Source organism: Carassius carassius, chromosome 3, assembly GCF_963082965.1.
Source record: "Carassius carassius chromosome 3, fCarCar2.1, whole genome shotgun sequence".
Lineage (NCBI taxonomy): Eukaryota > Metazoa > Chordata > Actinopteri > Cypriniformes > Cyprinidae > Carassius > Carassius carassius.
Window position 1 is genome coordinate 25166450 of NC_081757.1, and position 26572 is coordinate 25193021.

The 26572-nt window shown below is 35.9% G+C and overlaps 1 protein-coding gene across 1 annotated transcript in view; it reads right to left on the reverse strand.

Annotated features, from left to right (window-relative positions):
- si:ch211-186j3.6 (neural-cadherin) overlaps positions 1–26572 on the reverse strand; it is a 266160-nt gene that overhangs the window by 45259 nt on the left and 194329 nt on the right. Inside the window, exon 23 of the mRNA XM_059534392.1 lies at positions 8874–9088. Coding sequence (XP_059390375.1) covers positions 8874–9088 — 215 coding nt within the window. The remainder of the gene's footprint in view (positions 1–8873; positions 9089–26572) is intronic.

Consider the following 26572-nt stretch of genomic DNA (forward strand, 5'->3'; position numbering starts at 1 on the left):
TTTCACGAACTGATAATGAAAATAAACACAAACTTTGCTCACACATTCAGCCGATATGATCATTTTAATTAGATTTTATTTTTACTACCTTATCTATCATGAATTCTGACAGATATTGAGAAATATTGATTATGTATAATTGAAAGTGCACAGACACAAACACACAGCCTTTCAAAAGTACAACACTGCATTTATATGATCAAAATTACAGTAACAGTAAATGTTATTCTGATTTAAAATAACTTTGTTAATGTATTTTAAAATGTTATTTATTCATATAATGGCGAAGCTGAATAGCCATTACTTCAGTCTTCAGTGTCACACAATCTTTCAGAAATCATTCTAATTACTTTTACGTACGTTTAGTTTCTGTTCAGATGAGGTGAAGATGTCACTTTTTAAAGCATATTGTACAACACTTTATACTGCTCATCTGTGGTTCAACTATAGAACATCGTTTACAGAAGCTGCAGGTAGCTTAAAATGACGCAATGAGAATTTTACAAAAGAGACCAAGATGGCATAGTGCAAGTGAAATGTTTATGAGTGCTAGATTAATCACTGTTAAGAAATCAATGAGATCATTGTGAGTCTATCAAATATAAGGGTTAGTACTACATGGTATCAGTCAAAGCTGTGGAGACATTGGTATTGTTGCATTTTGCAACTTTTTATTGTGTGTGGTAGATGCTGTAAGTTGTATTAGTTGTCCTATTGTCTTGGTTTTTGGTTTTTTAATTTGCACCTTGAGTCTGTAATAAAAGATTGATTGATTGATTGATTGATTGATTGATAATATGCTGATTTGGTGCTCAAGAAACATTTTTAAAATATTAGGCGGCAGTTGTGCTGCTTAATGTTTTTGTGGAAAAAGTTTTTGGTCCCACTTGATGTGGGCCTTAACTACTATGTATTTATTTAAATTTAAATTAATAATTTGGTAAAATGTACTTATTGTTTACATACATGTAACATTAGCCCACCCTTAAAACTACCCATACCACCAAACCTGCCCTGACCTTATACCCGAATCCCACCTCAATAGCAGCAAAAGTATTATGCAATACAATTTTAACACAATAAGTACATTGTACTTAATTTTCTGATGTAAGTACATAGTAGTTAAAGGGCTAGTTCACTCGAGAATGAAAATTTGTCCATCTTCTACTCACCCTCGAAGCATCCTAGGTGTATGTGACTTTCTTCTTTCAGAATAATCCATTCAAAGTTATATTAAAAATTGTCCTTGCTCTTCCAAGCCTTTCAGTGGGGCAAAGCGGGTGTTTGTTGTCAACAGTTAAAAAGACGTGAAATAAAGTGCGCACATCTGTAATAAAACGTCCCTCACACGGCTCCGGGGGGTGACTAAAGGCCCACTGTAGCGATTCCAAGCATTTGTGTAAGATAAATATCCAGATTTCAAATGTAATAAACACTTTTTTCTCACTTCTGCTGACTGTGGGGAACCGGAAGACGCGCAGGCGAATGTCATAGTTCGTCAGTGCTGCGTGGTTATTAACAAGTGTGGAGAGAGAACAAAACGAAACGCTAGTTACAAATTATAAGCACAAAATGGGAATTGTTAAAGAAAAATGTCTGAGGATTTCAAAATAAGCCAAGAGGAGACTGGTTTTCCTTTGCTAAAGTAAGGAAACTTTGTTTCCTTTGCTCCTACATTCCCGCATACATTTTCCATCTTCCGCCTGCACGTCTTCTGGTTCCCAACCGTCAGCAGAAGTGGGACGAACTGACAACCTTAGGGTTAGAAGTCAAACTCTCGAACCACTACGCCACGACTTACCTTTTTCAAAATTGTATTCCAAAAGAACAGCATTTATTAGAAATGTAAATCTTTGGTGATATTATAACTGCCTTTAGTGTCTTCACTCTCACTTCTGATCAGTTTAATGTGTCCTTCCTTGTATTCATGTCTTAAAAAAAAACAAAAAAACCTGCACGTTTGTGTCTATATGCATGTGAATGTGGAAAATAAAAATGTAATTTAAATAGATCAGTGTCATATATTTCTCATTTAATATGAATACATATATTCTTTAATTATTAAATAGATGTTATGTATCTATGTATTTCAAAATCCTCTAAAGGAAACCAACTTAAGAAACTGCTTCGGATAAAAGTGCATTTTAGATGCGTAATTTCTAGGGTGCATTACCTTTACATCCTTGACAAAACTAAGAAATTAATCAAGTATGCCATCCATTCACAAAAAGGCGAGAATGTTCTCCAATGTCCCTGTACATTATCTATGGCCACAAGTCTGTTCAATCATGTGCAAATGACCTCATGAGGCTACTTATCATTCAATATGTGTCCTTAATCAAATAAATTATATTTGTCATTCTAATTTATCTATTGATTTGACATGCTCACCCCCCAAATCTTTGTCTAACCTTGGAAAGAGACTGTAACCACCAATAAGACCCATGTGACATGAAGTCTTCAAGCACGTATCCGTGCGCCCATTTCCATCAACGGAAATAAATTGAGGAAGAGGTCAGAGGTTGTCTAGAGAAAATTAATCTGGGCTGTAATGAGAAAAAGTGAGTTGAGGAGAATGAATTCATGCTAGAGGTGGAGAAAGACGGTTGCTCTTTAATAGAGACATCATGTGTGGATTTCATGCTTGCCACTTGTTTTATATTGTACGTAGCTATGCCTCGAGCGCTCTGACTGATGTGCGAATCACCCAAGGCAAAAGTATATGCATGCCTTAATATACATAAGGCTTAAAAGGAAAATGCATGTCTACTCAGGTTGTTCACAAATTTAACTGGAATCATCAAATATGACAAGAAAGGCATATCTCGTCAATTTGAACTACTACTTTTTTTCAGCTGAAATACCCACTGGGAATAATTACTGGCCAGCAGCAATATTCGGCTCACCTCAAATCAAAGCCAAACAAATACTACTTGACCTCTAACTCGTTGCAAAGGTCGCGATTGATAATGCATTCGTAAACAACTCAGAAGTACTAATACTGGCACAGACACATCAACATAATCTGCTGCACTCAGGGATGTGTGTGGGAGGCCCCTGGGTGTGTGTACACTATGCAGCTGCATTGTAGTATCAGTGTCATGAGTGTCTTTAACAAGAAGAGCAGAGGCGTAAAACTGGCAGGCAGCAGTCCAATGATAAGGTTTAATAGGCCACAGTGAAGACCAGCAGTAAGTAATAAGGTTTGATAGAGTGAAGGTGAGAAGGACTGGAGAGAAAGACTAATGCGTGGACACCCACACTGTAGCTACACTTGTTCCGCTGTCTTCTGCACTGCCATTCATCATTATTCATCTCCCGCTTTCTTCCTTCGTTCCACCTTTTCCGTTCATACACCATCTTCGTCTCTCACCCAGACATGAACTTCTTTCTCCGTTTAATTCATGTCTGAGCTGCGCCACTTACTGTTACTCCTCAGCAGTTCCTTCAAATCTGCACTTCTTTTATCTATTTAATCTGTTTCTCTTTCCTCACTCTTCCTCCCTCCCTCTTTCTCTCTCTCTAGCTCTCTACTAGACTGTTTCTCTGTTTCCATCTCTCCTCTTTTAGATTTCCTCTTTGTTTGCTGCATGTCCTCACTAGACCCATCCAACCATTCTCTCTCTCTCTTTCTTGCCTCTTTTCTAGTGCTGGTTCCGCAGCCAGTGCCCAGTTTAAATCCAATCGGTACATTTCTACAGCAGAAGTTGGGGAAAAATCACCTCTGTAGTGCTCCTGAAACCTGCGTACTAGGAACTGAAAAAAACTCCACTTCGCAAACAAAACAAGATAAGAGAACTGTGTCTTCAGTGGAAATTATTTTTATTTCAGATTTGAATATACTTAAAAATGTGTTTCTATTATATGACTTACAATCTTAATGTTAATTTATAAATATACTGGTAATGCATATTAGCTCATTATACATTCATGTTATTTCATAGATTAAAATGTTTATATGTACTGCAAAAAAATTAATGTTGAGCTAGTTTCACTGTCAGTTTATTCACTTTAAATGGATGGTTCAACAAAACAAAATGAATCCTAATTTATTTTACTTATTTATTAACTTCTTATTTACTCACCCTGACATTGAGATATTACTATTTGTGCTTTATTTAAAAATTTTTTTGGCTGAACTACCCTTTTAACTAATGTAAATAAATTAAATGATTACTCTCAATTGTTACAGAGAAAACATGTTGTGATAAGTTTGTTTGTTTATGAGCAGATAGTTACATTCAAAATAAAGGTTCATTTTTGGCATTGATGGTTCCGTGAAGAACCTTTATCAGCTATGGAAACTTTCCACTGAACAAAAGGTTCTTAATAAAAATAATAATAATAATAATAATAATAATAAAACATTTATTTAAAAGGGAAATCTTGTCTTACAATATATACTACCATTCAAAAGTTTGGAGTCTGTAAATTTTTTTCTTCCTTTTTTGAAAATATTGAATACTTCAGCAAGGATGTGTTAAATGGATATAAAGTGATAGTAAAGACTAATATTGTTAGAAAAAGATTTTAATTTTAAATAAATGCTGTTCTTTTTAAATTTTTATTCATAAAAGAATCCAGAAAAAAAAAGAGAAAAAAAACATTACAAACTATTTCATAACGATAAAAGTGCCAGATTGCAACATAAACAAATGCTACATTGATAGGCGATTCAGACGGCAATCAGCCTTCAAAAAAACATTATGTTTTTCCATACACACACAAATCCTACACTGTTTATAAATCACATTAAAGTTTTGTCCATCAATATTTTACTACAATGGCCCTGGCTGGCTCTGTACAAAGTGAATGATAGGTTATGCATTTCAAGATCTGATGACACTTGGATACTATGAGTAGAACTACCGCACTATTTTGAAAATAGCTAAAGCATTTCTATCATAAAACAGAGACTGGATAGTTAAACTAAACTTATAGACATTTCAAAACATTCATAACATTTGTGAGCAGTTGCCTAGTGAATGTAAACAAAGGTAAAGTGACCAAGGGCATGGATCAACAGGTTAAAATATTCTTCACAAAATGATTATTTAATTAACTGTTCACAGAAAGATTCTCTGGGAAATCCCAAAATGGTTCTTCTACTGCATTGCTATGAAAACCCACTTTATTTTTCACAACGTGTCTACACCAGGTGGGACTTCTGTTGCTTGAGGCTATCTACACTGTATGTGTCAAAGCAACAGTTGAAAAGTGACCATTTTGTCCCTTATGCCAAAAGTAGCGCAAGAGGTTTGCAATACATCATAAATAGAATGGGGCATTTACTTGGGGCGTTTACTACCAGGGACTCGTCTGGCTGCGTCACATCCAGCATTGCACCGCTCACAGCCAGTGTAGGCATGGTGTAAGTGTGTGTGTCATCATTCATCTAGCCTAGTCAATGGGATCAGGGACCAGTTATAACAGATATCCAGAGATCCCTGGCTGAGCAGCAGTTCTGCCACAGCTGAAGGAAGCATTCGACTATCACTCTCACCCTAATACTAAACTAAACCTGAAGCTCAGGCAGATCTCCACCACTTCAGCACTCTTTGTATCTGAAGCCACCGTGAAACCCTGTCCACAGTTGAACCCTACACTTAATCTTAATTTTTCACTCCCTGTCACTCTCTTTTTCTCACCTCAGATCCGCTGATTGCCATCCTTCCCTCTCGTTCTCTCCATATGTTCTCCGTCTCACCCTATACTGATTACATTACATTTTCATTTAGTCATTTAGCAGAAACTTTTATCAATGAGGACAATGGAAGCAATCAAGATCAACAAAAGAGCAATGATATACAAGTGCTACAAGTCTCAGTTAGCTTAATGCAGTACACGTAGCAAGGTTTTTTTATTATAATATAATATAATAAATAAAAAGAAAACAGATACAATAGAACAAGAATAGAGCAAACGAGTGTTCGAGGTCTTTTTTTGTTGCTTTTGTTAACTGTATAATAAATGAAAAGAAAATAGATAGAATACAAAAACATTAGAAAGCTAGTGTTAGTTTTTTATTTATTTTTTTTTTTTTAAGAAAACAAGCAGAAAATGAATTTTTTTAATATATATAATTAGAATAGAGAGTTCTTGATCACACTCACATACAGCCTTATAAGCTGATTATCAACATTTGCCAACACATCAGTGATCCGATCAAGAGCACAAGCTCTCTTATGAACGTATGCTTGGCACGTAGGCAGATCTGTGAGTTCATTAAAACTCTAAATGTGCATACCCCATTGTAATCATTCTCCCAGATTAATGACAAATAAGCCTTTACTGATATAATGAGTGCCTTCGTTAACCCTAATGAGCTAATACGGCTGCACACACTGCAGAAACTGCAGAATTTATGATACACATACGCAAACAAACAGAAATAATGTGGTATGTTTTATCTTGTTCTCTATGTTTAGTTTGTTAGATGATAGCAGATCTCCCCTGAGTAAGAAAATGTTACAGCAATAAAACTTTTTTTATTAGAAACACTAAATCCTGCTGGAGAGACACGAAGGAGTCTCTTCATCTCTTTCTGTCTAAAAAAAAACATTTATCAACACCTTTTCTTTCCCTTCTCTCTATGTGTAGCCCTACTGTGAGATGAAAGAAGATGTGGCAGAGGTTCAGCTTGTGATTAAGGCTGCAACAAACTATTAATTTGATAACCGATTAATCTAATGATTATTAGAACAATTAATCAACTAATCATCGATTACTTAGCTGATTAATCAGTAGACTTTTTAATTATCCATCTTTGCAGTTAATTTAAATATTGAGTTATACATATTCTAATAAATAAAGGTAATACCTTAAGTTTTTGAAAATCATTATTTAAATACAATTGTACAACTAATTTACACAAACAAATATTTTGGCACACAAAATGACATGGCAGAGAATCAAGCTATAATTCTGACTGAAAGCCACACTGACTGATGTTTAATACTGTAAAGCTGCTTGATTTAAGGCTATCTATTACATAAAGTACTAAATAAATAAACGTGATGTGACTGGACTTTACTGGAGTACTGAACTGCAGAGCTTGTGCAAAAATCCATATCGCTGTAATCAGATGCATATTTGCTCACTCTCTGTATTTTTGATTTTACAGTGAGGTACATTTGTTGCAGTAACACAAAAAAGCTTGATTTCAAACTTTGTCCATTATCGTTAATGTTTATTCGTTGTTCTGATGTAGATTTAGTTACCTGTCTCCTGAATATTCTAATTAAAATAACTTTTTGTTGTTCTTCTTCATCCTTTTACGTTTGTACCTCACCAGTCCATAACAGAAGAAAGGACCTACACAGTTGTTTTTCATATTTTTTTTCTTACTCTGTTATCATGGACAATCCAAATAATGCCCTGTTATGCCTGGAGCAGAGGGACCTGCTTATGTTACATCATATTTTATTCTTACACGTTTTAACAGCATTGCTCATTATAACCAATAACACACAATTCTGTTAAACTTAGGAATGCAGTAGCCAATCAGAGGCATTCAAATTAGTCATCGCTGAAACCCCCGAGTTTTGTTAAGACTGAAAGTTGTGAATTCCCTCATCATAAGCAACAAAGTACATATGTACGTAGAATGTAAGTTAAAGATTAATTTATCATACCGAGTATGGACAGCTTCATTGATTATAAGAGGAGTTATGAGTGCTCAAAACACTAGCTAGAATGAATGCTCATTTTAGATTGTGTTCTTTCACTGTATGATTCGGTATAATAGAATGCATTTAGAACGCTCTAAATGCATGAAAGACGTGGAGGCACAAAATTTATTTTTTTTATCATTTCATATAGCTAAACAATATCACGCGAATAGTGGCATGTATTTTTTTTTTATCGCAAAAAACACAAATGTGATATTGATTTTATATTCAATGAACAAGACGTTAATATTAAGAGACATACTTCATCATGTTGCCTATTTCTTTTGCTCTATTTCACCAACAAAAATGGTTCCAAACAAAGCCATAGCACTGTTTTGCATCTCTGAAAAACATGAAACTGTTCTGTTCCTGCATAAATCAACCAATTAAATGATTATGTTTAATCGCAATGACTCGCTGCCACCACCTGGTGGTTTTAATTTCACATTTTAAAGTAACTTTTATGTATATATTTTTAAAATAATTTCAAATATCAGTATTCAACATTTTAAAATTAAAATTATGCATTTGTAACTGCAGGTTAAAGCATTCATGCCTTGCATTAAACAGTGTGTATATGCATCTAAATGCCACTTATGATGCAGCTTCTGTGTTTCCTCTGCATTGCATGAACTTTGTTGATAATGATTTTATTTGCTGTTAACAGCCCCAATGACTTATTATTGTAATTGACTTTATTTTACAAAGGTAAAAAAAATGCCCATAAAGGGTAAAAAAGCATTTTAAACTCGTTGGAAAATATAAATTTCTGTCACTGCTGTGAACTGACCACGAAACAATCGGCTGTCCATGGCAGTCCTGCAGTGCAACACACTTGGCAAAATATTGTCTGACAATGATCGTTATCGATAAAATCAAATATAGAGATATCTTTTTTTTTTGTCAACATCACACACCTCTAGGCTAGATATTTAATTCTTATTTGCTTAGTGATTGTTTGGTACACCTAATTAATTGATCATCATAAAATAGTCTTTTATCTTATAATTAGGTTTTCTCAATGATAACAAGGACAAGACAAAAAGCATCATATGTATATATATATAGTTGTATTTTATTTTATTTTAATTTATTATTATTATTGTTTTTCCAAGAGCCTTGACACAATTCGAACACTGATTCACAATACCCTTCCCTCGCCTCTTGACCTGTGGTGGTGGTGTGTGTGTGTGTGTAGGTTACCTATGGCCATGAAGTCCTCCGGCTCCCATGGCTGAAGCTGGGAGAGGGGTCCGCTGTAGAGCAGCAAGCCATCTGCCACCTCTGTGATGAACTCCAGCGAGAGGTGGCTCTCGAAGCATGGCCTTATAGGGGGAAACCAAGCATAGCCGTTGCCATGGAAACTGTGTTTTGTCTGCTGGCACTCAGGTCCCTCAAACTGAGCCGGGCACTGGCATCTATGGTATGCACACAGAAAATCAAAGGCTCTTATTAAAAACAGTATGAGTTTCGGGTTTTGTACTTGTGCTAGTGGACTGACCTGGACCCCAAGCATACAAGTTTTGAATGCAAGTGAGTTAATTATGACAATTTTAATTTCTGGGCAAACTATCCTATTAAGTCTAAACTAAAGACTCGTACAACATACAAATTAGATTTTTCTCAGAGCTTGGTATCCCACTCCCACCTCATCTCTGTCACTGAGTGATGCAACCTGTCAAATACAGCCTATACCAGCCAGACATTGAGGTATGCTTCACTGACTACAGCCTGCATGCTCTTCAGTCATTTTAGCATGCACTTCAAAGACTATAAATTCCTCATTATCCTTATTTGATAATTATCCTTTACAAAAATTTTCTATGAAAATATCAAACTACTTAATTTATAACAATTGATAAGTACTAAGCAAATCTTACAGTGATAGTACACCCAAAAACTAAAATTCTGACATTAATTATTCACCCTTATGTAGAGCCATTTTAATTTTTCGTGGTACTTTCAACAATGGAGGAGGAGAGTGACATGGAAGATAAGAATTGTTGAATAAAGTCGTTATTTTTGTTATCTTTGCATACAAAATTTATTTTCATAGCTTTGTATAATTACAGTTGAACTGTAATTGAACTGTGTTGAACTGATGTCACATGGACAATTTTATTAATGTCCTTACTACGATTCTGGATCTGAGAACATTTCAGTTACATTTCTCTCCATGTAAGGTTCGGAAAGCGTTTGAACTTCATCAAAAATATCTTAATTTGTGTTCCCAAGATGAACGACAGTCTTACAGGCTTGGAACAGGATGAGGGATTAGTAATAAATGACATAATTAAAAATTTTAGGTGAACTATCTCTTTTATTATAGTGCACATATTATGCTTTTTAACATTTCATCATTTTTTTTTTTTTTGTGTGTGTGAGACTATAGCTGATAATTGATTAAGGTGCCTTGAAATCCTTGTTTGTAGTCCTGCTATTCGGACTGTGCTATGTTAACATGTTAAACATTTGTATAAAACCTGCCCACTGATTTTTCTACATCACTGTTAACAAACACTGATTTTTTTGCTTCAAGGCCATAAACAATTTATGTACTTCCTTTTCCCTACACCATAGTTACCACGGATATGATCCATATGGTAAGGGGCATTTCCGTCACACGGTCTAAGTGGTTTACCAATCATAACATACCAGTCGGTCAGCTGACCAATCAGAGTAGACTGTGCTTTTCAGAAAGGAACTAAAACAAAGCAGAGTGTGAAAAGAGGTGCTGAAAGCAACAAAGTATGAAAAAGTAATGTGGTTTTGAACTTTAAATCACTGAGCTGTATTGGCAGACTACGTGTTACATTCCTCGTATGTTTTGTATTTTTTTGTTTGCTCCCGGTTTTTTTTTTTTTCTTTCCCTCTCTCCAGTTTTTCTGTTCTAAATTCTTAGGTTCTGTTATTGGCTGTTCGGTTCCTTAGCGAACCAATCAGCATGGACCTACCCGCTTAAAAGGGGGCCAGGTTCGTGTGATGTTATCAGCTGTCCTGCTTTCCAGTGAGTGGGTGACTGTCCATTTGTGCCTGCCGCGTTCATTATTCTCTTTGATTGTTTGAGTTGTGTTTTGTGTTTATTTTCTGAATTGTTTAGTTGACTGACTTATTTGTTGGTTTGAGGTTTTCTAGTTTGTGGATAAGTTACTGTCATTGATCGTTAGAACTTGGAAACACCTGTTGCTGAATGATTGAAGCTGTAATTGCTGGTTTGACATTACACCAGAGAATAGTTAACCTAAAACAATGAGGTATGTTAGCCTAGTTTTGGGGAAAAGGATGTAGGTAAGTTTTTGTATTTAATTTATAGTTCTATTTTGTTAGTTCTAGGTAGGGAGTGACTGCACCGGGTGACCGGCCATAAATCGGAACCAGACGGTTTTTGCTTAAAATATGCGATCGGTTTTTGGTCTTTTTTCGGCCGATTTTTCAAGAAGTGTGCCCTCGTGCACAGACTTCATTGTAATCATTCGCTATGTCATTTGTGTGGAAGTATTTCGAAATCTGTGCGCAGGACACGGGCAGCCATTCAGCACTGGAAGAGCAGCGCTACACGTCTGAGGCACAGATAGCAGGAAGCGATCAGCCGTTGTTGTACTGGTGCACGAATAAAAGCCTTTCCTGCTCACTGAAGCTGCGCGAGCGTACTCTACCTGTCCGTGCCCTGTGAAGGGATGTTCAGCTCAACTTCTCGCGTGTTGAATGAGAAACAAAACGGACTAAACTGTGACCAAACTGATTTTTTTTTTTTTTGTAAAGTAGAACTTGCATACACGTTTGAAAAGCCAGAAGTAAACGTCAGTTCTGTATAGGATGATTATTTTTATTTTACCTTAAAATTACATTGACTTAATTTGATTTAAAAATCACCTGCTGTAGCATAATGAAAAAAATGGTTTCATTCATCCAATTAAAAAAATGTAGGGTAATGATTCACATCTATATTTTTTTAACTTGAGACAATAGTTATTTATTTTTCATTGGCTCAAGTAAAAAAATATGTGAATCATTACCCTAATTTTTTTTTTTTTTTTTTTGGATGAATGAAACACTTTGCATCTTTGTTTTATTCGCACCAACATTGTTTGATTTTTTTTAACATTTTGGAATGTAATGTATTTATATAGCATACTTATTTAGTTTTACTAGTAAAGACTTTTTTTTTTTTTTTTACCAAATCTAAAAACTAAAATACTGAATGCTGATTAAGAAACCTCTTATAGAATGTGTGTTGATTGTGTTGTTTGGATTGTAGAACTATGCAGTTATTGCCTTTAATTTCACATGGTTACAGTTAATCTTTTAACAAAAGGCCAGTTCTATGTAGTTTCAACCCAATTCAAATACAAAAGCTAAATGCTGATGTCTGTACCATCTATGTTTGTATTAAATGTAGTCTGCTTACTGTGAAGATACTGCTGTTAATTTCAGATGGTTACGGTTATCGTTTTCAATAGCTAAAAGTTATTTTGGCCTATTAAATACCAAATAAACATTTCGTTATGCACACTTTCCTTCTTTGTTGTTTGTTGCTTAAAGATAAAAAAATTAAATCGGTATCGGAATCGGCCATGAAAAATCATGATCATGCATCCCTACTCTTGTTATTAATTAGGGTAGTTTATGTTGGGCGTCGGATACACTGAAGTTTGTGGGTTTTATTTCTACATTTTCTGTTTGGTAGTTAGATTGGTTGGGGCTAAGTTATCAGGGTGTTTCTGTTTTTGATTATTTCTTTGTTTTGGCGTCACTCCGTTTCCTCCCCCCCCCCCCCCCCATAATTTCTTAAATAATTTTCTTTAAGGACTGCTAATCTGTATCTCTCAGAATAAATAGACTTTGTCTTGAACATCATTGTCTGTTGTCGGATCTTCTTATTTCATGGTTTGCCCCAGTGCCAGTTGTTTCTCACTTAAATGTTACGAAACATCCCCCAAAAATATCAAGCACGTAACACCAGGGCTTGAAAACGAAAAAAAAAATTCAATCGTTTCACTCCGAGCAGAATCGATATTTTAACGTTTCTGTTCTGCGTTCCTCTGATATTATTACCATTCCGAAACCGGTTCGGGTGATAGAAATACTGGTTAATAACGTTATTTTTAAAAAACAATATTATTTGCCTAATAATAATAATAATATAATAATAATAAAGTATAGTGTTTTCTTTACTCAAAAAGAAAAGGAAAAAATAGAGATCTAACGCTTAGTCACAGTCAATAGGCTACAGCATCATCATCTCTTGATTTTGGCCAAATGTAAGCTACTAAAAGAAAAGAAAATAAATTATCAACACTTTAAAGACAAAGTATTTTTAAGATATTTAAAAATGTTTGCTGCATTGTTAAAAAAAAAAAACATTGTAAGATTGCGTTTTGAGAGTAAAAAAAAAAATAAAAAAAGTTGCGGCTCACGTCGCATTTTATTAGCCCTATTACTTCCGAAATAATAAAGGCTAAAATGCTTGTAGTCTAAAGCAAAATGTTTAAAAACATTATAAAAACCGTTATTAGTTTAGGCTATAAAAACGTCAATCCAAAAACAAATTAATCTAAGGTAAAACCTCTCTCTTTCGGCACGAATCCAAATGTTTCCATGTTCCCGACGTATCAGGATGCTAAAGTTTTATTTAATATAAAGAATATAGAATAATGGTAAATGTATAATAAGTAACGCTTTATATGCGTCCGAAAGTTGGACTACAAATTACATTCTAAGAATTATTTTGAGGTTAATATAGCAAATGAAAACTGTTCAGCTTCTGGGAAATTTGAGAAGTTCCGCTAGGTTATTTTAGTTCCCATCCCTCCACAACAAATCATTTCAATTAACAGTATTTAGAAAAGAACAAGAATTAAAAATATAAGAAACTATAGCAATATTAACGACAAACTAAAACTAATTAATTTAGGCTAAAACGAAACTGAAACTGAAACCAGCGGGTCTCTAATTCAACACAAAATGAAAGTTACCGTATTCGCGATGTATTTGAATGACAAATGTATTTTGAATGACTGAAGGCGGTTCAATGTCATTGAGACTCTCCTATGATGAGTTCTCAGCTGAGCAGACATTTCACTCGTTGGCTTCAGCGTCACATTTGCATATGCCGGAGTCTACTGGAATTTGTGATTGGTTGACAGCAAATTTCAAATATTAAATGGAACGATAAAATAACGTTGTTAACCGGTTATCGGCCATTTTAAATTTTCAATTCTGTTCGGAACTATAAAATTTGATTTCGTTTCTTTTTTTCTGGTTCTGTTCCTGTCAAAATTTCGTACGTTTCTGGTTTTCGTTTTCGTTCCTTGAACCGGTTCGGAGCCCTGCGTAACACTACGTAAATATAGTTGTAAGCTTGTAAATAAGCATAATACGGACACTTTGAGGCTCTATTTTGAGGATTTTCTCATTAAGGTAACCTCCCAAACATAATCCTCTATAAAACTGAAACCACACTAGACTATACAATACAAGCCGATGTTGTGTATCTCTTTGCCATCAAAAATTTCCATATAAAAGAAGATACACTTCATATGCATATGTATTGGTATGACTCAAACAGTAATCAACAGCTCTCTTGTTCTGCTTTCTGACAGATCAGCCCCACCTGTTGTGCACGCTCTCGATTCAGCCCACAAACAGCATCATTCGCTCAAAAACATCAATGACAAATTGCTTTCTCTTGGTTTGCCACACAAGAACTGCTGTGCCCTCAGATCCCCTGCCTCAGAGCCTCTTTGGCAAATCTAATCATAGTCTTTGAAAAATGCATGGGTCTATTGCCATCAGTCCTCCATGTGTCTGTCTTCTTGCTCTTTGTTTCTTTCTCTCTCTTCACTGTCTCCCTTGTAGCTGAAGTTCTAATTGCTGGATTGAAAGGAAAATGATATGGGATGACGGCTTCTGTGCACTTATGACAGCTGAGACAATGCAAGATAGTTAGGCAGGTCAGTGCACCCAATAAAGCAATCAAACACATCATGAGTGCTCTAATTGCATTGTGCGCTAATCAAAACTATTTCCATGTTTACTAAAACAACGTGCCATATCAAAAGACAGGCGAGGATATGTTTATAAGACTGACGGTCAAACTACATTATCTTCTGATTATCACTGGCATGTCTACCAATGTCTAGCAATTCCAGCAGCAAACAATTTGTCCACACTGAACATGAAACGGCTGCAAAATAGGACACAATTACAAATAATCAGAGTAAATGTAATGTTTAACACAGAGCTTTGAGGATTTCTGATCAGTTGTATGTCATAGTGGGCTGAGCTACCTTGACACTACAGGAATATAAACCAAAAGCCAAGAAGCATCACTACTCAAGTCATCAAATCGTGTCACACCAGTGTTTACATTAATTTTGTTTATTAGGAACCAAGCACCGAAGGTACCACCAACTGTCCAAAGTTTCACTCATGTTTATGTTAATAACTTTTGAACTATACGGGCAAAATTATTTTCCCCTCTGATTCCTTGGCTCAAGCCTAATCTATATGATGTAAAAAAAATCTGCCATTCTTAATTTTCTGAAAAACCTACTTTTTCTAACTCCTCCTAAGCTGATGCTTTGATTTTCACGAAAATTGAAACATCATCTTCAGACCATACCGACAAAAAGTTATGGAATTCAAGTTGATTTATCAAATTGTTGTCGAATAACATGCAAATTAATTCTACAAAAAACGTGCAAAAATGGATTTGAGGCTATTGTATATCGCAACAGTTTGGCGTAATGAGACCAAACTTGGTGTGTTATAACAAGCATGACCTGAGGCTACCTGCAGTGTTTGAGCACAGAGCCACCTAGTGGTCTGGAGATATGAAAAAAAAATCCTTATCATTTCTTAATGGTTTGGCCAAAATTAACAAAACTGTTCTTTATAAATTCAGTGCAGCATGCCAAGTTGGCCATTTTGGGCATCACCAATTTTGAATTTTGTCGTAAAATGCAATATTTTACGAACGCATTGGCGTATCATTAAAAAACTTGGTATGTGCCATTGGCACCATGCCCTGATGGCACTCACTTCTAAATCACCCACAATGTCCGGGATTCGGCTTTTGCATTCTACAGTCGCATTTCATTGTGCGCTCTGGCTAAATTGCTGTCCAATCCTGCCCGCTCCCGCAAACTTTCCTCTCCTTTTTGCGCATCAGGGAGCCGCTATCAATATGCAGAGTATTTAAATCGTTTTTGAATGAGCGCTCGCTGTTAACTTTAATTTCTGATTTCGTGATCACGCACACTCTGTATAAAGGGAGCACATCTTACAAGATCAGATATTTGTCATGAGCTCAGGATCTGTTGAGCAGCAAAACATGATCTTGTCGGCCATCTCTCCTCTCAACATGATGTTTTATTAACAAAGTTCAGGAGAAGCATGTTCAGATAATTAACCTGGCCAGTTCATCATCAGCAATTACACCATCTATCCTATAATCTATCCTAACCTCTATAAATAGCCTAAGCCATCTTACCTTCTTTCTCTCAGCAGTCTTTCAGCATCCCTCCACCACCCTGACTCATGACCATCGGCTATGGGTTCGGGCAAAATTCCGAGCTCTGAGCCCTCTCCCCGGACAGCACGCCAAATATGAATACCATTCACCTTGCTTTATTATTTGTACTAACTCGTGAACTATGATCAGTCAAATCTGACTCCTGCAGCTCGTGTTGGATGCAGGGTTGTCAAGTCTGCATTTTTCCATGGAATTGGGTTACTTTTAAACTGCTGTCATGGGTTGATTTTTTTCCCATGGTTTAAAGGTTTTAAATATTGCATACATTACATTTAGACTGAAATTTGCATTCTACCTATGAAAAATCTTTGCTAGATGTTAAGTTTTGTAAAACATAGCCACTATTAAGAAGGCTTTTAGGCTGTGTTTATTGCCAATATGCAAAATAATGTAAAATATGTATTTTAGGTATGGAAATTACATATTTTAGGTTTTTATATTTGGGATATGGTCATTGCAATAATATCTCATTCATTGTGCTACTTTAACCACCCACCTCCTGCACCCACTGTACTCTTTTTGGAAAACTAAAATACCCTTACCTATAACACACTGTGTCAGTTTTTAATTGAAAGGATTGTTATAGCTACTTTCCTTGGACACCATTAATGACACCACTCATGCTCTAAGACAAGAGTGTAGGAGAGCTGAACGCAGGTGGAAAAAATATATTTTAAAGGATAGTTTGCACAAATATCAAAATACTGTTGAAACTGAAACGTATTTCTCAGATATTATTTCTAACAACTCAAGCCTTGTGTTCTTTTCAGAACTATTCATGCTGCTTTGAATACTCCTTAATCAACTTTGGAGTCCTCTCTTGAGATCTGTGAAAACATTTTGATTTTTTTTGTTGACAAGATTGCTGTTGTTAGAGCACACATTTCACTTCCCTCTGCTGATACATCTATTACTGCTTTGTGCTCTGTTGGTTTTGACCAGTTTTAGCCTGTCTCTCTTTCTTTTTTAAGAGACATCTTAGCTTAAATGAAACCGTCTGCCTGCTGCATAGATGTCATTCCTTCTCAATTTTTAAAGAATGTTTTTGAAACCCTTAGTAGTTTATTAGTAGTCCTGCCTCAGTAGTTTAAACTTTAAACATGCAATAGTGGAACCATTGATTAAGAAATCAAATTCGGATACCTTGATTCTTGATAACTTTAGACTTCTCTCAAAACTTCCATTCCTTCCAAAATATTAGAGAAGGTTGTTTTTACTAAATTGCAATCCTTCTTAAGTCAACTTGGTTTGCAGGAAGTGTTTCAGTCTGGTTTTAAATCACTCCACAGCACAGAAACGGCCTGTGGTAAAAAGTTTTTAATGACCTGTTACTAGCTACTGACTCGGGTGATTATGGCTGCATTCAACACTGTAGACTAACCTCCTTATTTCTTGTTTGGAGCATTATGTTGGTTATAGGCGAACAGCGCTGGAGTGGTTTAGATCTTATTTGTAAAGCAAAATGTAAAAAACTTGGGTGTTATAATGGACAGGGATTTCAAACTTGTTTTCTTCAGTTGATGCAATTATCAAGAGTCCAGTCTTCCGAATGAAAGTGGCATGATATACAGCCAAGTATGGTGACCCATGCTCGGAACTGGTGCTCTGCATTTTACCCATCCAAAGGGCACCTCTGTCATGGTATTGAAGTTGCTGTACATTCACTCCCCCCACCTACAATTCTTGCCGGCCCAAGACAGCAAGCTTTTAACAGCAAGCATGAACAAATTGCACCCATACTGGCTTCTCTTCATTGGCTTCCTGATCATTTTAGAATACATTTTAAGGTTTTAGTTTTAGTTTTTTTTATTGTTCTGGCAGGTCCAAAGCTTTGGAATAACTTGCCCAAATATGTTAGGCAGCCCAAACACTTGCTGTTTATAAATCCAGCATTGAATCTTATTTTTATACTCTGGCATTTAACTCAGTATTAAAGCTGTTTTATGTATTTTGTTTGTGTTAATATCTTTAATTTTTTTGCTGTGTGTTAAATTGTTTTATTTTGAGCATGCTTGTACAGCACTGATGAACAATTGTTGTTTTTAAAAAAGTGCTCTATAAATAAAATTTTGATTTGATTTAACACATTCACAAACATCCGTGTTTAACAAATGTCTTTTTTGCTATTAATTAATAAAAATTTCTGAAACCTTAAATTTTATGTGGTTAAAAAACACTGAATAGTACCAGATAAAGCATTTAAATTTAGCATTGAATGTTCTAAATAGGCAATACTGGTGGTCTGCATCAATTGTTTAAAATCAATGCGTTTTGGGGGATTGGAGGGGGTCAAATTTAATCTGAGGTGACACAAATCAGATCCGAGGGGTGCCCCTCGGCCGATATTGCTTTTGGTTTAGATTGCTTTTATATTTAATAGTTTGTTCCTATTAACAGCTGTAAGCATATGAAAAAGCTAAAAAATTAATGGCACCATACATAAGAATGGGCTCAATAATACTCCGATATAGGAAAAGAAAAGTTGAACAGACAGCTGTTTAAGTTTATGGAGAACTGTAAGACTATACCTAAGATATGCTGATTAAAACAAGATGTTATAATCACTGAAAACTAAAGTATGCTCATCAAGCTCTGCCTAAAACCTTCCCAGTCTGTGCATGCCAAGCAGCATTGAGGGCGTGCAATAACATCTTCCAACCATTGTGGGACACTGTGTATTATCGGTTTGTGTTGTTTCAACTGTTGTAAGAATAATTAGTAACATAATGAAATTTATAACATAATGATCTGCAAGTCCCAGCAGTGGAAAAGTTCTGGCTTTATAGGCTTCTGGGATATTACTGTAGCACAAATCAATAGTTTTACAGAATATTGTTGCTACATACTGATTGAAGGGTATTCTGTCCCATTTAAGCAGAGGTGGAAAGTAACGAATTACATTTACTCGCGTTACTGTAATTGAGTAGCTTTTTTGTGTACTAATACTTTTTAAAGTAATTTTTTAAATCTGTAATTTTACTTTTACTTAAGTATATTTTGTTTAAAGTATTGTACTTCGCTACATTTTAAAACACAATAATTACTGAGTAAAAAAAAAAAACTCCGCTCCCTGGAAACTACATCAGTAAATAATGGGCAGGAGGGCAAACTGGCGCTAAAATCACAAGAAAGGTGCAGACGGTCAAAACAGGCGTTAGTGGTGCAGACACCGCTGAAAACGAAACCCCGTCATATTCTGAAGTTGAACTCGAAGGAAATGAAGTGAACCCCTGGCCATATGTATGCTCTATTATGCAGTGTAAGCTGTACTTGCCTAGGAAGACCAAACTAGCAGCTTATACAATCTCGACAAGACATCAACCCTTCGCAAGAATGTAGGTAAGCTAAATAATTGCATCGTTGCATTGGTGGTTAAAATGAAGCTTTGACATTTTAGCAAGAGGTTTTGCACAAATTAGCCAAAAAGACAGTGGTGAGGAGTGTGCTATATATATCATCTGCGATAATATCATGTTTTTTGTTTTAATGATGTGCGCGCGCATTTATAGTGCATTCTTTCACTGTGTGATTCAGTCTCATAAAATGCATTTAGAATGATCACAAAATTGAAGATATAGGGGCAGAAAATTCACATATTTATGTAATTTCATATATTAAATCAAAATCACACAAAGAAGGCCGTCCTTTCCTCCAAAAATCATCATGAATATATACATACATATATATAACAGTTCAGTAAACAAGTTAATTAAGAGACTTGCGTTCAGACACCATATTGCCTTTTTTAGCTCTATTTCTACAACAGAAAATAATTCCAAACACAGCCACCAAAGCACAGTTTTGCGTCTCTGAGCAACGTGACAGTGTTTCGTTCCTGAATGAATCAACCGTTTAAATGATTCAGTTCAATCGCAATGACTCACTTATTAACAGTGACTTGCTGACACATACTGGCCATTTTAATTTCACATTTAAAGTATCTTTTGATTTTTTTTAAATAATTAATTTCTTATCATTTCAAATGAGTATTCAACATTTTATGTCTTGTATGTCAAAACATTATTCATGCATTTGTAACTGCAGGTTAAATGCATTCTTGTCCTGCACTAAACAGTGTAATACATCTAAATGCCACTTCCAATGAATCTTCTGCATTTCCTCTGCATTAAAAGATGAGTTTGTTGATATTGATTAGCCTGGTAACATCCCAAATGTCTTATTATTCTAAATAACTGATTCCTTTAATTAAAAACAACTAGTTTGAGATTAATAGACCTATCCCAGGGGTGTCAAACTCAGTTCCTGGAGGGCCATAGCCCTAACCCTGCTCCAGCACACATATCATGTAGTTTTCAAATAAACCTAAATGATTAGATTAGCTGGATCAGGTGTGTTTAATTAGGGTTAAATCTAAACTGTGCAGGACTGTGGCCCTCCAGGAACTGAGTTTGACACCCTTGGCCTGTCCCATTTTTGCCTCCCTCCCACTGTTAAAATGTAACTAAGTAATTTTTACTCTGAGTAAATTTTAAATGAGCTACTTTTTACTTTTACTTGAGTAGATTTTTAGACTGGTACTTTTACTTGTACTTGAGTAAAATTTCATTAATGTAATGGTACTTTTACTTGAGTAGAATATTTTTGTACTCTTTCCACCTCTGCATTTAAGATGGAGCAGCTTTTTGTTTGCTTCGGTGGGTCTGCTAGATGGCATCTGGTCATGAAGCAGAGACTTTCTAAGTGGATAGTTGACGCTTCTCTTCCAGTTGTGCCTCACATCCACATTTGCTAGGTTGTATAACCTGGAAGTCCCTGCCTTACAGCCTAGGGTTCCTCCTGCAGTTTGCTTGCCGAGCAAACGGGTCGCTGGATGATGCAGTCAACATGGAACTGCACTATATATCAATAACTCATTACAAGGCACTGTAATTTACTCATTTATATGTCAATATTCCATTCTTCATATCAATTATAGTGATATCTCTTACTGTGAATTACCGCAAATCAAACAGTGGTTTGTCCAGCAAACGGCCGTAAGATTAACTTAACTTTCAATAGGGTTATCACTTCTTATAATTCAAGGAAAAATTGTTTCTGGCCATGAAACACATTCTCCTATCATTATGAAATTTCAGTTACTGAAAAATAACGAGCTTGTAGCTAAAGATCAGACATTACATCGACTCGTGATGTGAGCGTTTTAGACAGAAGCAATCATGAATATATATTGGTTTTTAATAATTGAACTAATAATACATCAAACTACAAATCACAGAGTAAATACGCGTACGACAATACAGACAGTAAACTTTGTACAAGACATAACGGAATCCAAATGAGGGAGAGAGAGAGAGAGAGCATGAGTGAGAGAGGATGAGAGAGAGAGGTGAGAGAATTAGGCGCGATCACAGAATTATGCTCAGTTATGCAAACTCACGGACAGTAACCCTTGAAAGACAACAACGAATCAAATCACCTTGAAAAGGTAATAGACAAACTTTAAGCAGCATTTAAATCTCTCTAGAAAATAATACTTGCATATGGTCTCTTTGTGATTGAGATTCAGAATTCGTCTTCCTCGTGTAGAGAGGAACTTAGTAAGTAAAAGAAATGAAAACAACGGAGATGAAAGCTCCCGAAGGAGCCATGAGAACAGGCTGTTCTCTCAGCCACCGTGCTGAGATCAATGGAGATAGAAGAGGACCAAGAGCGGGGCAAGAGCACGAAGAAGAGCAAGAAGAGGCAGGAACTTCATGGTTTCAGTTCTTATGGCTTGACTGGTTCACGCCTCCATTTGCATGAACAACCAATGAACGTCCGCGATCTGAAGCGGGAAAAACGTTCCTTTGTCTCTGGGGAAACACCCCCTCGCGTGAGTTATAGCTGACAGAATTTAACATTTTTCTTAAGAAAGATTGTATTTCTGAAACGATGCATCTTTTTGTAATTTGTCGTCGAGATTCGACACAGTCGGATTTTTAAGATTATAAAGATACCATAAATGACATCTATAACTGATAGAAACACGACGTTACATTCATATGCAGAATTACTCACATTTAAAGTTTGGTTAACACACGATAAAACTGCAGATACTCCAATTTATATGGGGAAACATCTACTGCACAAAAAGGCAATACTCAATACATTTAGAATACATTGAGAAAATAAAAGGGTACTATTCTCTTTTCTAAGAGTTAGCTTTCCTGTCCTGTTTCCCAGTGGGATCATACATTTTTATGAGCTGGTCAGGAGGGTAGGGTTACAACTCATGATTCTATTTGAGAACATTAAATTAGGAGAAACATTTCCAATTTACAAGTCAGCAATTTATAATCCTTGCATAACAGGATTAACCATTTTATGCAACACACAAACCTATTCAAAATACATCTTATTAAGGACTTACATAAAGAGCATAAAGAAAAGTTTGTGTGTGTGTTTAGGAATGTGGGTGTTTCGTTTCTCCTTTGAGGCTGCACACGTGACTGTGGAATTTATCATCCAGAGTGTCGTAAATAACTAAATCCAGCCAGGCTGGCGCCAGGCCAAGCATTTAGTTTAGAGAGAGTTGGGTTTATATGCCTGAGTTCAAAATCTGCAAGCTTTGGGTTTGCATTGTTTTAGATTCAACGAACCGTGATTCATTAGTTCAGAACCAATGAATCACTGAACTGCGCATCCGTTACACCATACTTGGCAAATGTCATGACTTTTACTTTCAACACTCTCAACACTCCTCCAGACCAAACTAACCCAACTCTCTGTCCTTAGCTCTATCTGTAAATTAATCACCAGCTTTCGAACAGACAAGCAGCAGCTAGTGAGAATTGGTAAATTCATATCCAAGAGTCGCACCACCAGTACTGGCACCACTTGGGGGTTGTGTCCTCTCCCTGTTGCTCTTCTCCATGTACACCAACGGCTGCACCTCTTAAGACCCCTCTGTCAAGCTGCTGAAGTTTGCAGACAACACTACAGTCATTGGCCCCATCTCGGATGGAGACGAGTCTGCTTACGGACAGGAGGTAAAAGCTGTTTGTCTGGTGCAGTCACAACAACCTGGAAGCTAAACATGCTCAAAACAGTGGAGATGACAGTGGACTTCAGGAGGAACTTCCGCCACTCACCATCATAGACAGCACTGTGGGTGAAGTGGAGTCATTCAGAAGCCTGGGAACCACCATTTCTCAGGACCTAAAGTGGGACACTCACATCGACTCTGCACGTTAAAAAGGCCCAACAAATGTTTGTACGTCTTTCGTCAGCTGAGGAAATTTTACCTGCCACAGGAGCTGCTAAAACTGTTCTACTCAGCCATCATTGAGTGTGTCCTGTGCATGTCAATAATCATCTGCTTTTTGAACTTTTGCCATCTGGTCGTTGCTACAGAGCACTGAATACCAGGACAGCCAGGCACAAGAACAGTTTCTTTCCCCAGGCAATCTACATACAGAAGAGTTAAATGTTCTCCCATTGTGCAATACAAATATGTGTAATAACGTAATATTTATTTATCACCCTACATCGTAGCGCATCCCAACTTTTTTTATTCTACTCATATTCAATTTTATCTATAGCACACCTGTACATATTTATTATTTTTTGTGGTTTATTTATATTTATACATGTATACTACATATGTTTTATTCACCTCTTATTTTTATTATATTTGTGTTGTTGTCTTGGTCTACTGGAAGCTTGTGACACTAAAACAAATTCCTTGTATGTGTGGATGAAACGACCAAAATCTTATATCACGATATGACTAATTTAACGATTTAACGATAACACTATATATCACGATGTAGCTATTATTATTATGTTTTTAGTTTATGACATCAACATTTTTGATACCATAATATTTTCATAATCCTTATCACCAATGTCAATATCAAACTAATACAATCCTAAAAAATAGAAACACACACAAAAACTCAAGCTCACTGAAGATAAATAAATGGTCAGTGATGAAATAAGGCTAAGAAACTAATTGCAAGCAATAGGACAAAAAATCCTACAACAAATAAGAAATGCTACATGAAACACTACATGATCAATCGATAGATATAATTAACATGTTAATTATGTATAGATTCTATAGAGATATATAAATCTATTATTATTATTCTTTTATTTTTTCTTATTAAAGTTACAAAAAGTGATTTAAAGAGCAGTGAGTTGTATTTTTAATATGAATGGCAAACAGTACAAAAATTGGGTAGCTTCCCCTTTAAGACTAAATTCCGGATCCAATATACTTTTACATATGCGTTTCCTTTTTCAGCTGTTTACTCTCTCTTAAGACCTACATCTATTTACCTAAGTGTGACCTAAGTGTTTATGGGGATACTTGCAAAGACGGGGATTATGACGCATTTAAATGTGTTTATGTAATTGTTCATAGCCAATAAAGTGGCAAAAAATGTGCGCTCCTCTCACACGGGAACAGAGACGGCACACGAACATAAGTTTGCTCTGTTGTTTGTTTCAACGACTTAAAATTGGTTGTTTTAAAACTGCAGTGCTTAAAACGCATGTTCATGCTACGGATGTAGTCCCTCGTTTTGTCCTGGCTGGTCCTGGTTCTGTCTCCCTTTCACTCGCCATGCTGTTATTCCCATTTCTGCCTGCATCCCCATGGCATGTAAAGATCGCAGTCATCCAAATGATGAAAAAGTATTACTGTAAACAATGTATTTTGCGACACCACAAAATAAACGATAGAGCATAATATTTTTAATTTGATCTATTATATATATATTGTCATATCGCACAGCCCTAATTCCTTGTATGTGCAAACATACTTGGGAATCAAGCTCTTTCTGACCTCTGACTTCCGAAACCAGTTAATTGATCTACTTTCACTGAACATAATTAATTATGCATATTTTTTCCTTTTGGGCTAATTTGCTATCTCTTAATGTATAAAAGTTTAAATTAGCACCAAAGTACTAAATGCACCATTTGTATGCAGTACAAATCTATTTTTACTTGCAAACAAACACACAAAAAATAATAATAATGGCAATTTTATTTTATTTTTTGGGGATCCTTTCTCATAAGATGCTAAAGTTTACAGGAATCTGTCTAAAAGATGTCAGATGGTCTGTCAGATATTCATTCTCGACTCATCCATCAAGTGTGTTGAGATGGATACACGTGCGGGATAAAAGAGTAATGCACACCACAGAGAAAACTTTCCATGATAATGGTACAGATATTACATTCCTAATGTTGGCCCATTGATTACTGTCAGCCTTACAGCGAACTGGATTTGGACAAATTTCCAGCCTGGTGCGACTAATGCTCTCCCAAGACACAAATCTAGCAAGACAGAGGAGCCAATCTGGTTGCAGTAAGACAACATTTTAAACGCCCGAATCGATACAATAAAATAATTCAGTCTGGGGAACAATACCCTTTTAAGCTAAAGTTTCATAAAGACTCACTAGAAACTATGTCAGGTGACTCCTGTTTAGGCTCAGGATTGAGCAATACATACAGTAAGCCTTGCGATCTGGCAATGGAAAGGGTCAAATTATGTGTCAGGATCAATGAAGAGACAGTCCCACTAAAGCATAAGGAATATTGATGCCAGTCTGAGGAAATAAGTGGAACAATTAAAGAGCAAAATGTTTGCTGATCACACATTTTGAGTTTCTTTGGGGCATTTCTTGTAAGCAGTTGTTTGCGAACAAAAATGTTCAATAGCATAAAAAAGGCTAGAAAGGCAGTTTGACAGTCTTTTCATTCACTAAAGAAATCACAACCTTTGATAAACAGCAGCAGGGTCACAGATCTTTCTAAAAGAGAAGAGCTGGCCTCTGTCCCATGTAACTCACTAGGGTCAATTTGAGCAATATCTAAAATATTAACAGTGTCTTTTGACCCGTGCTTGAGTCAGGGATAAAGAGAGCACCAGAGAGACAGTAAAACACTGTAAATAGAAACACTTCCTTCTTCATAGCTCTGTTCTGCTTTATGATCTAAATCAGACCAATTTAACTCCTCGACTAAATCCTGGTCTTAATATCAGCCATGATGGCTGAACACAATCCTCTTACTCCCTCTGGATGGTTTCACCCCTTCCCATTCGCTCAGTTTCTGCCAGCGCAAACAGAAAGAAGAATCCAATGGTTAGCTTATGAGAAATCTACAACAATCTACCCCATCCTCCATTTACAAATCCACCATTAATCCTGCTTTCTGACTCTACATGTTGCTTCTTAAATCTTGACATCCAGCCCTCAGCAGAGTAATGAACACTGTTTTGAAATATGCAGCATGTCTGTATCCGCATATCAGAAATAGTATTTTAATAAAGCACATAGTATTTGCTATTGCAAAAACTACACTGCAAAAATCCTTATTCCAGTGTTAACCTTTATTTTTTTATTTCCTT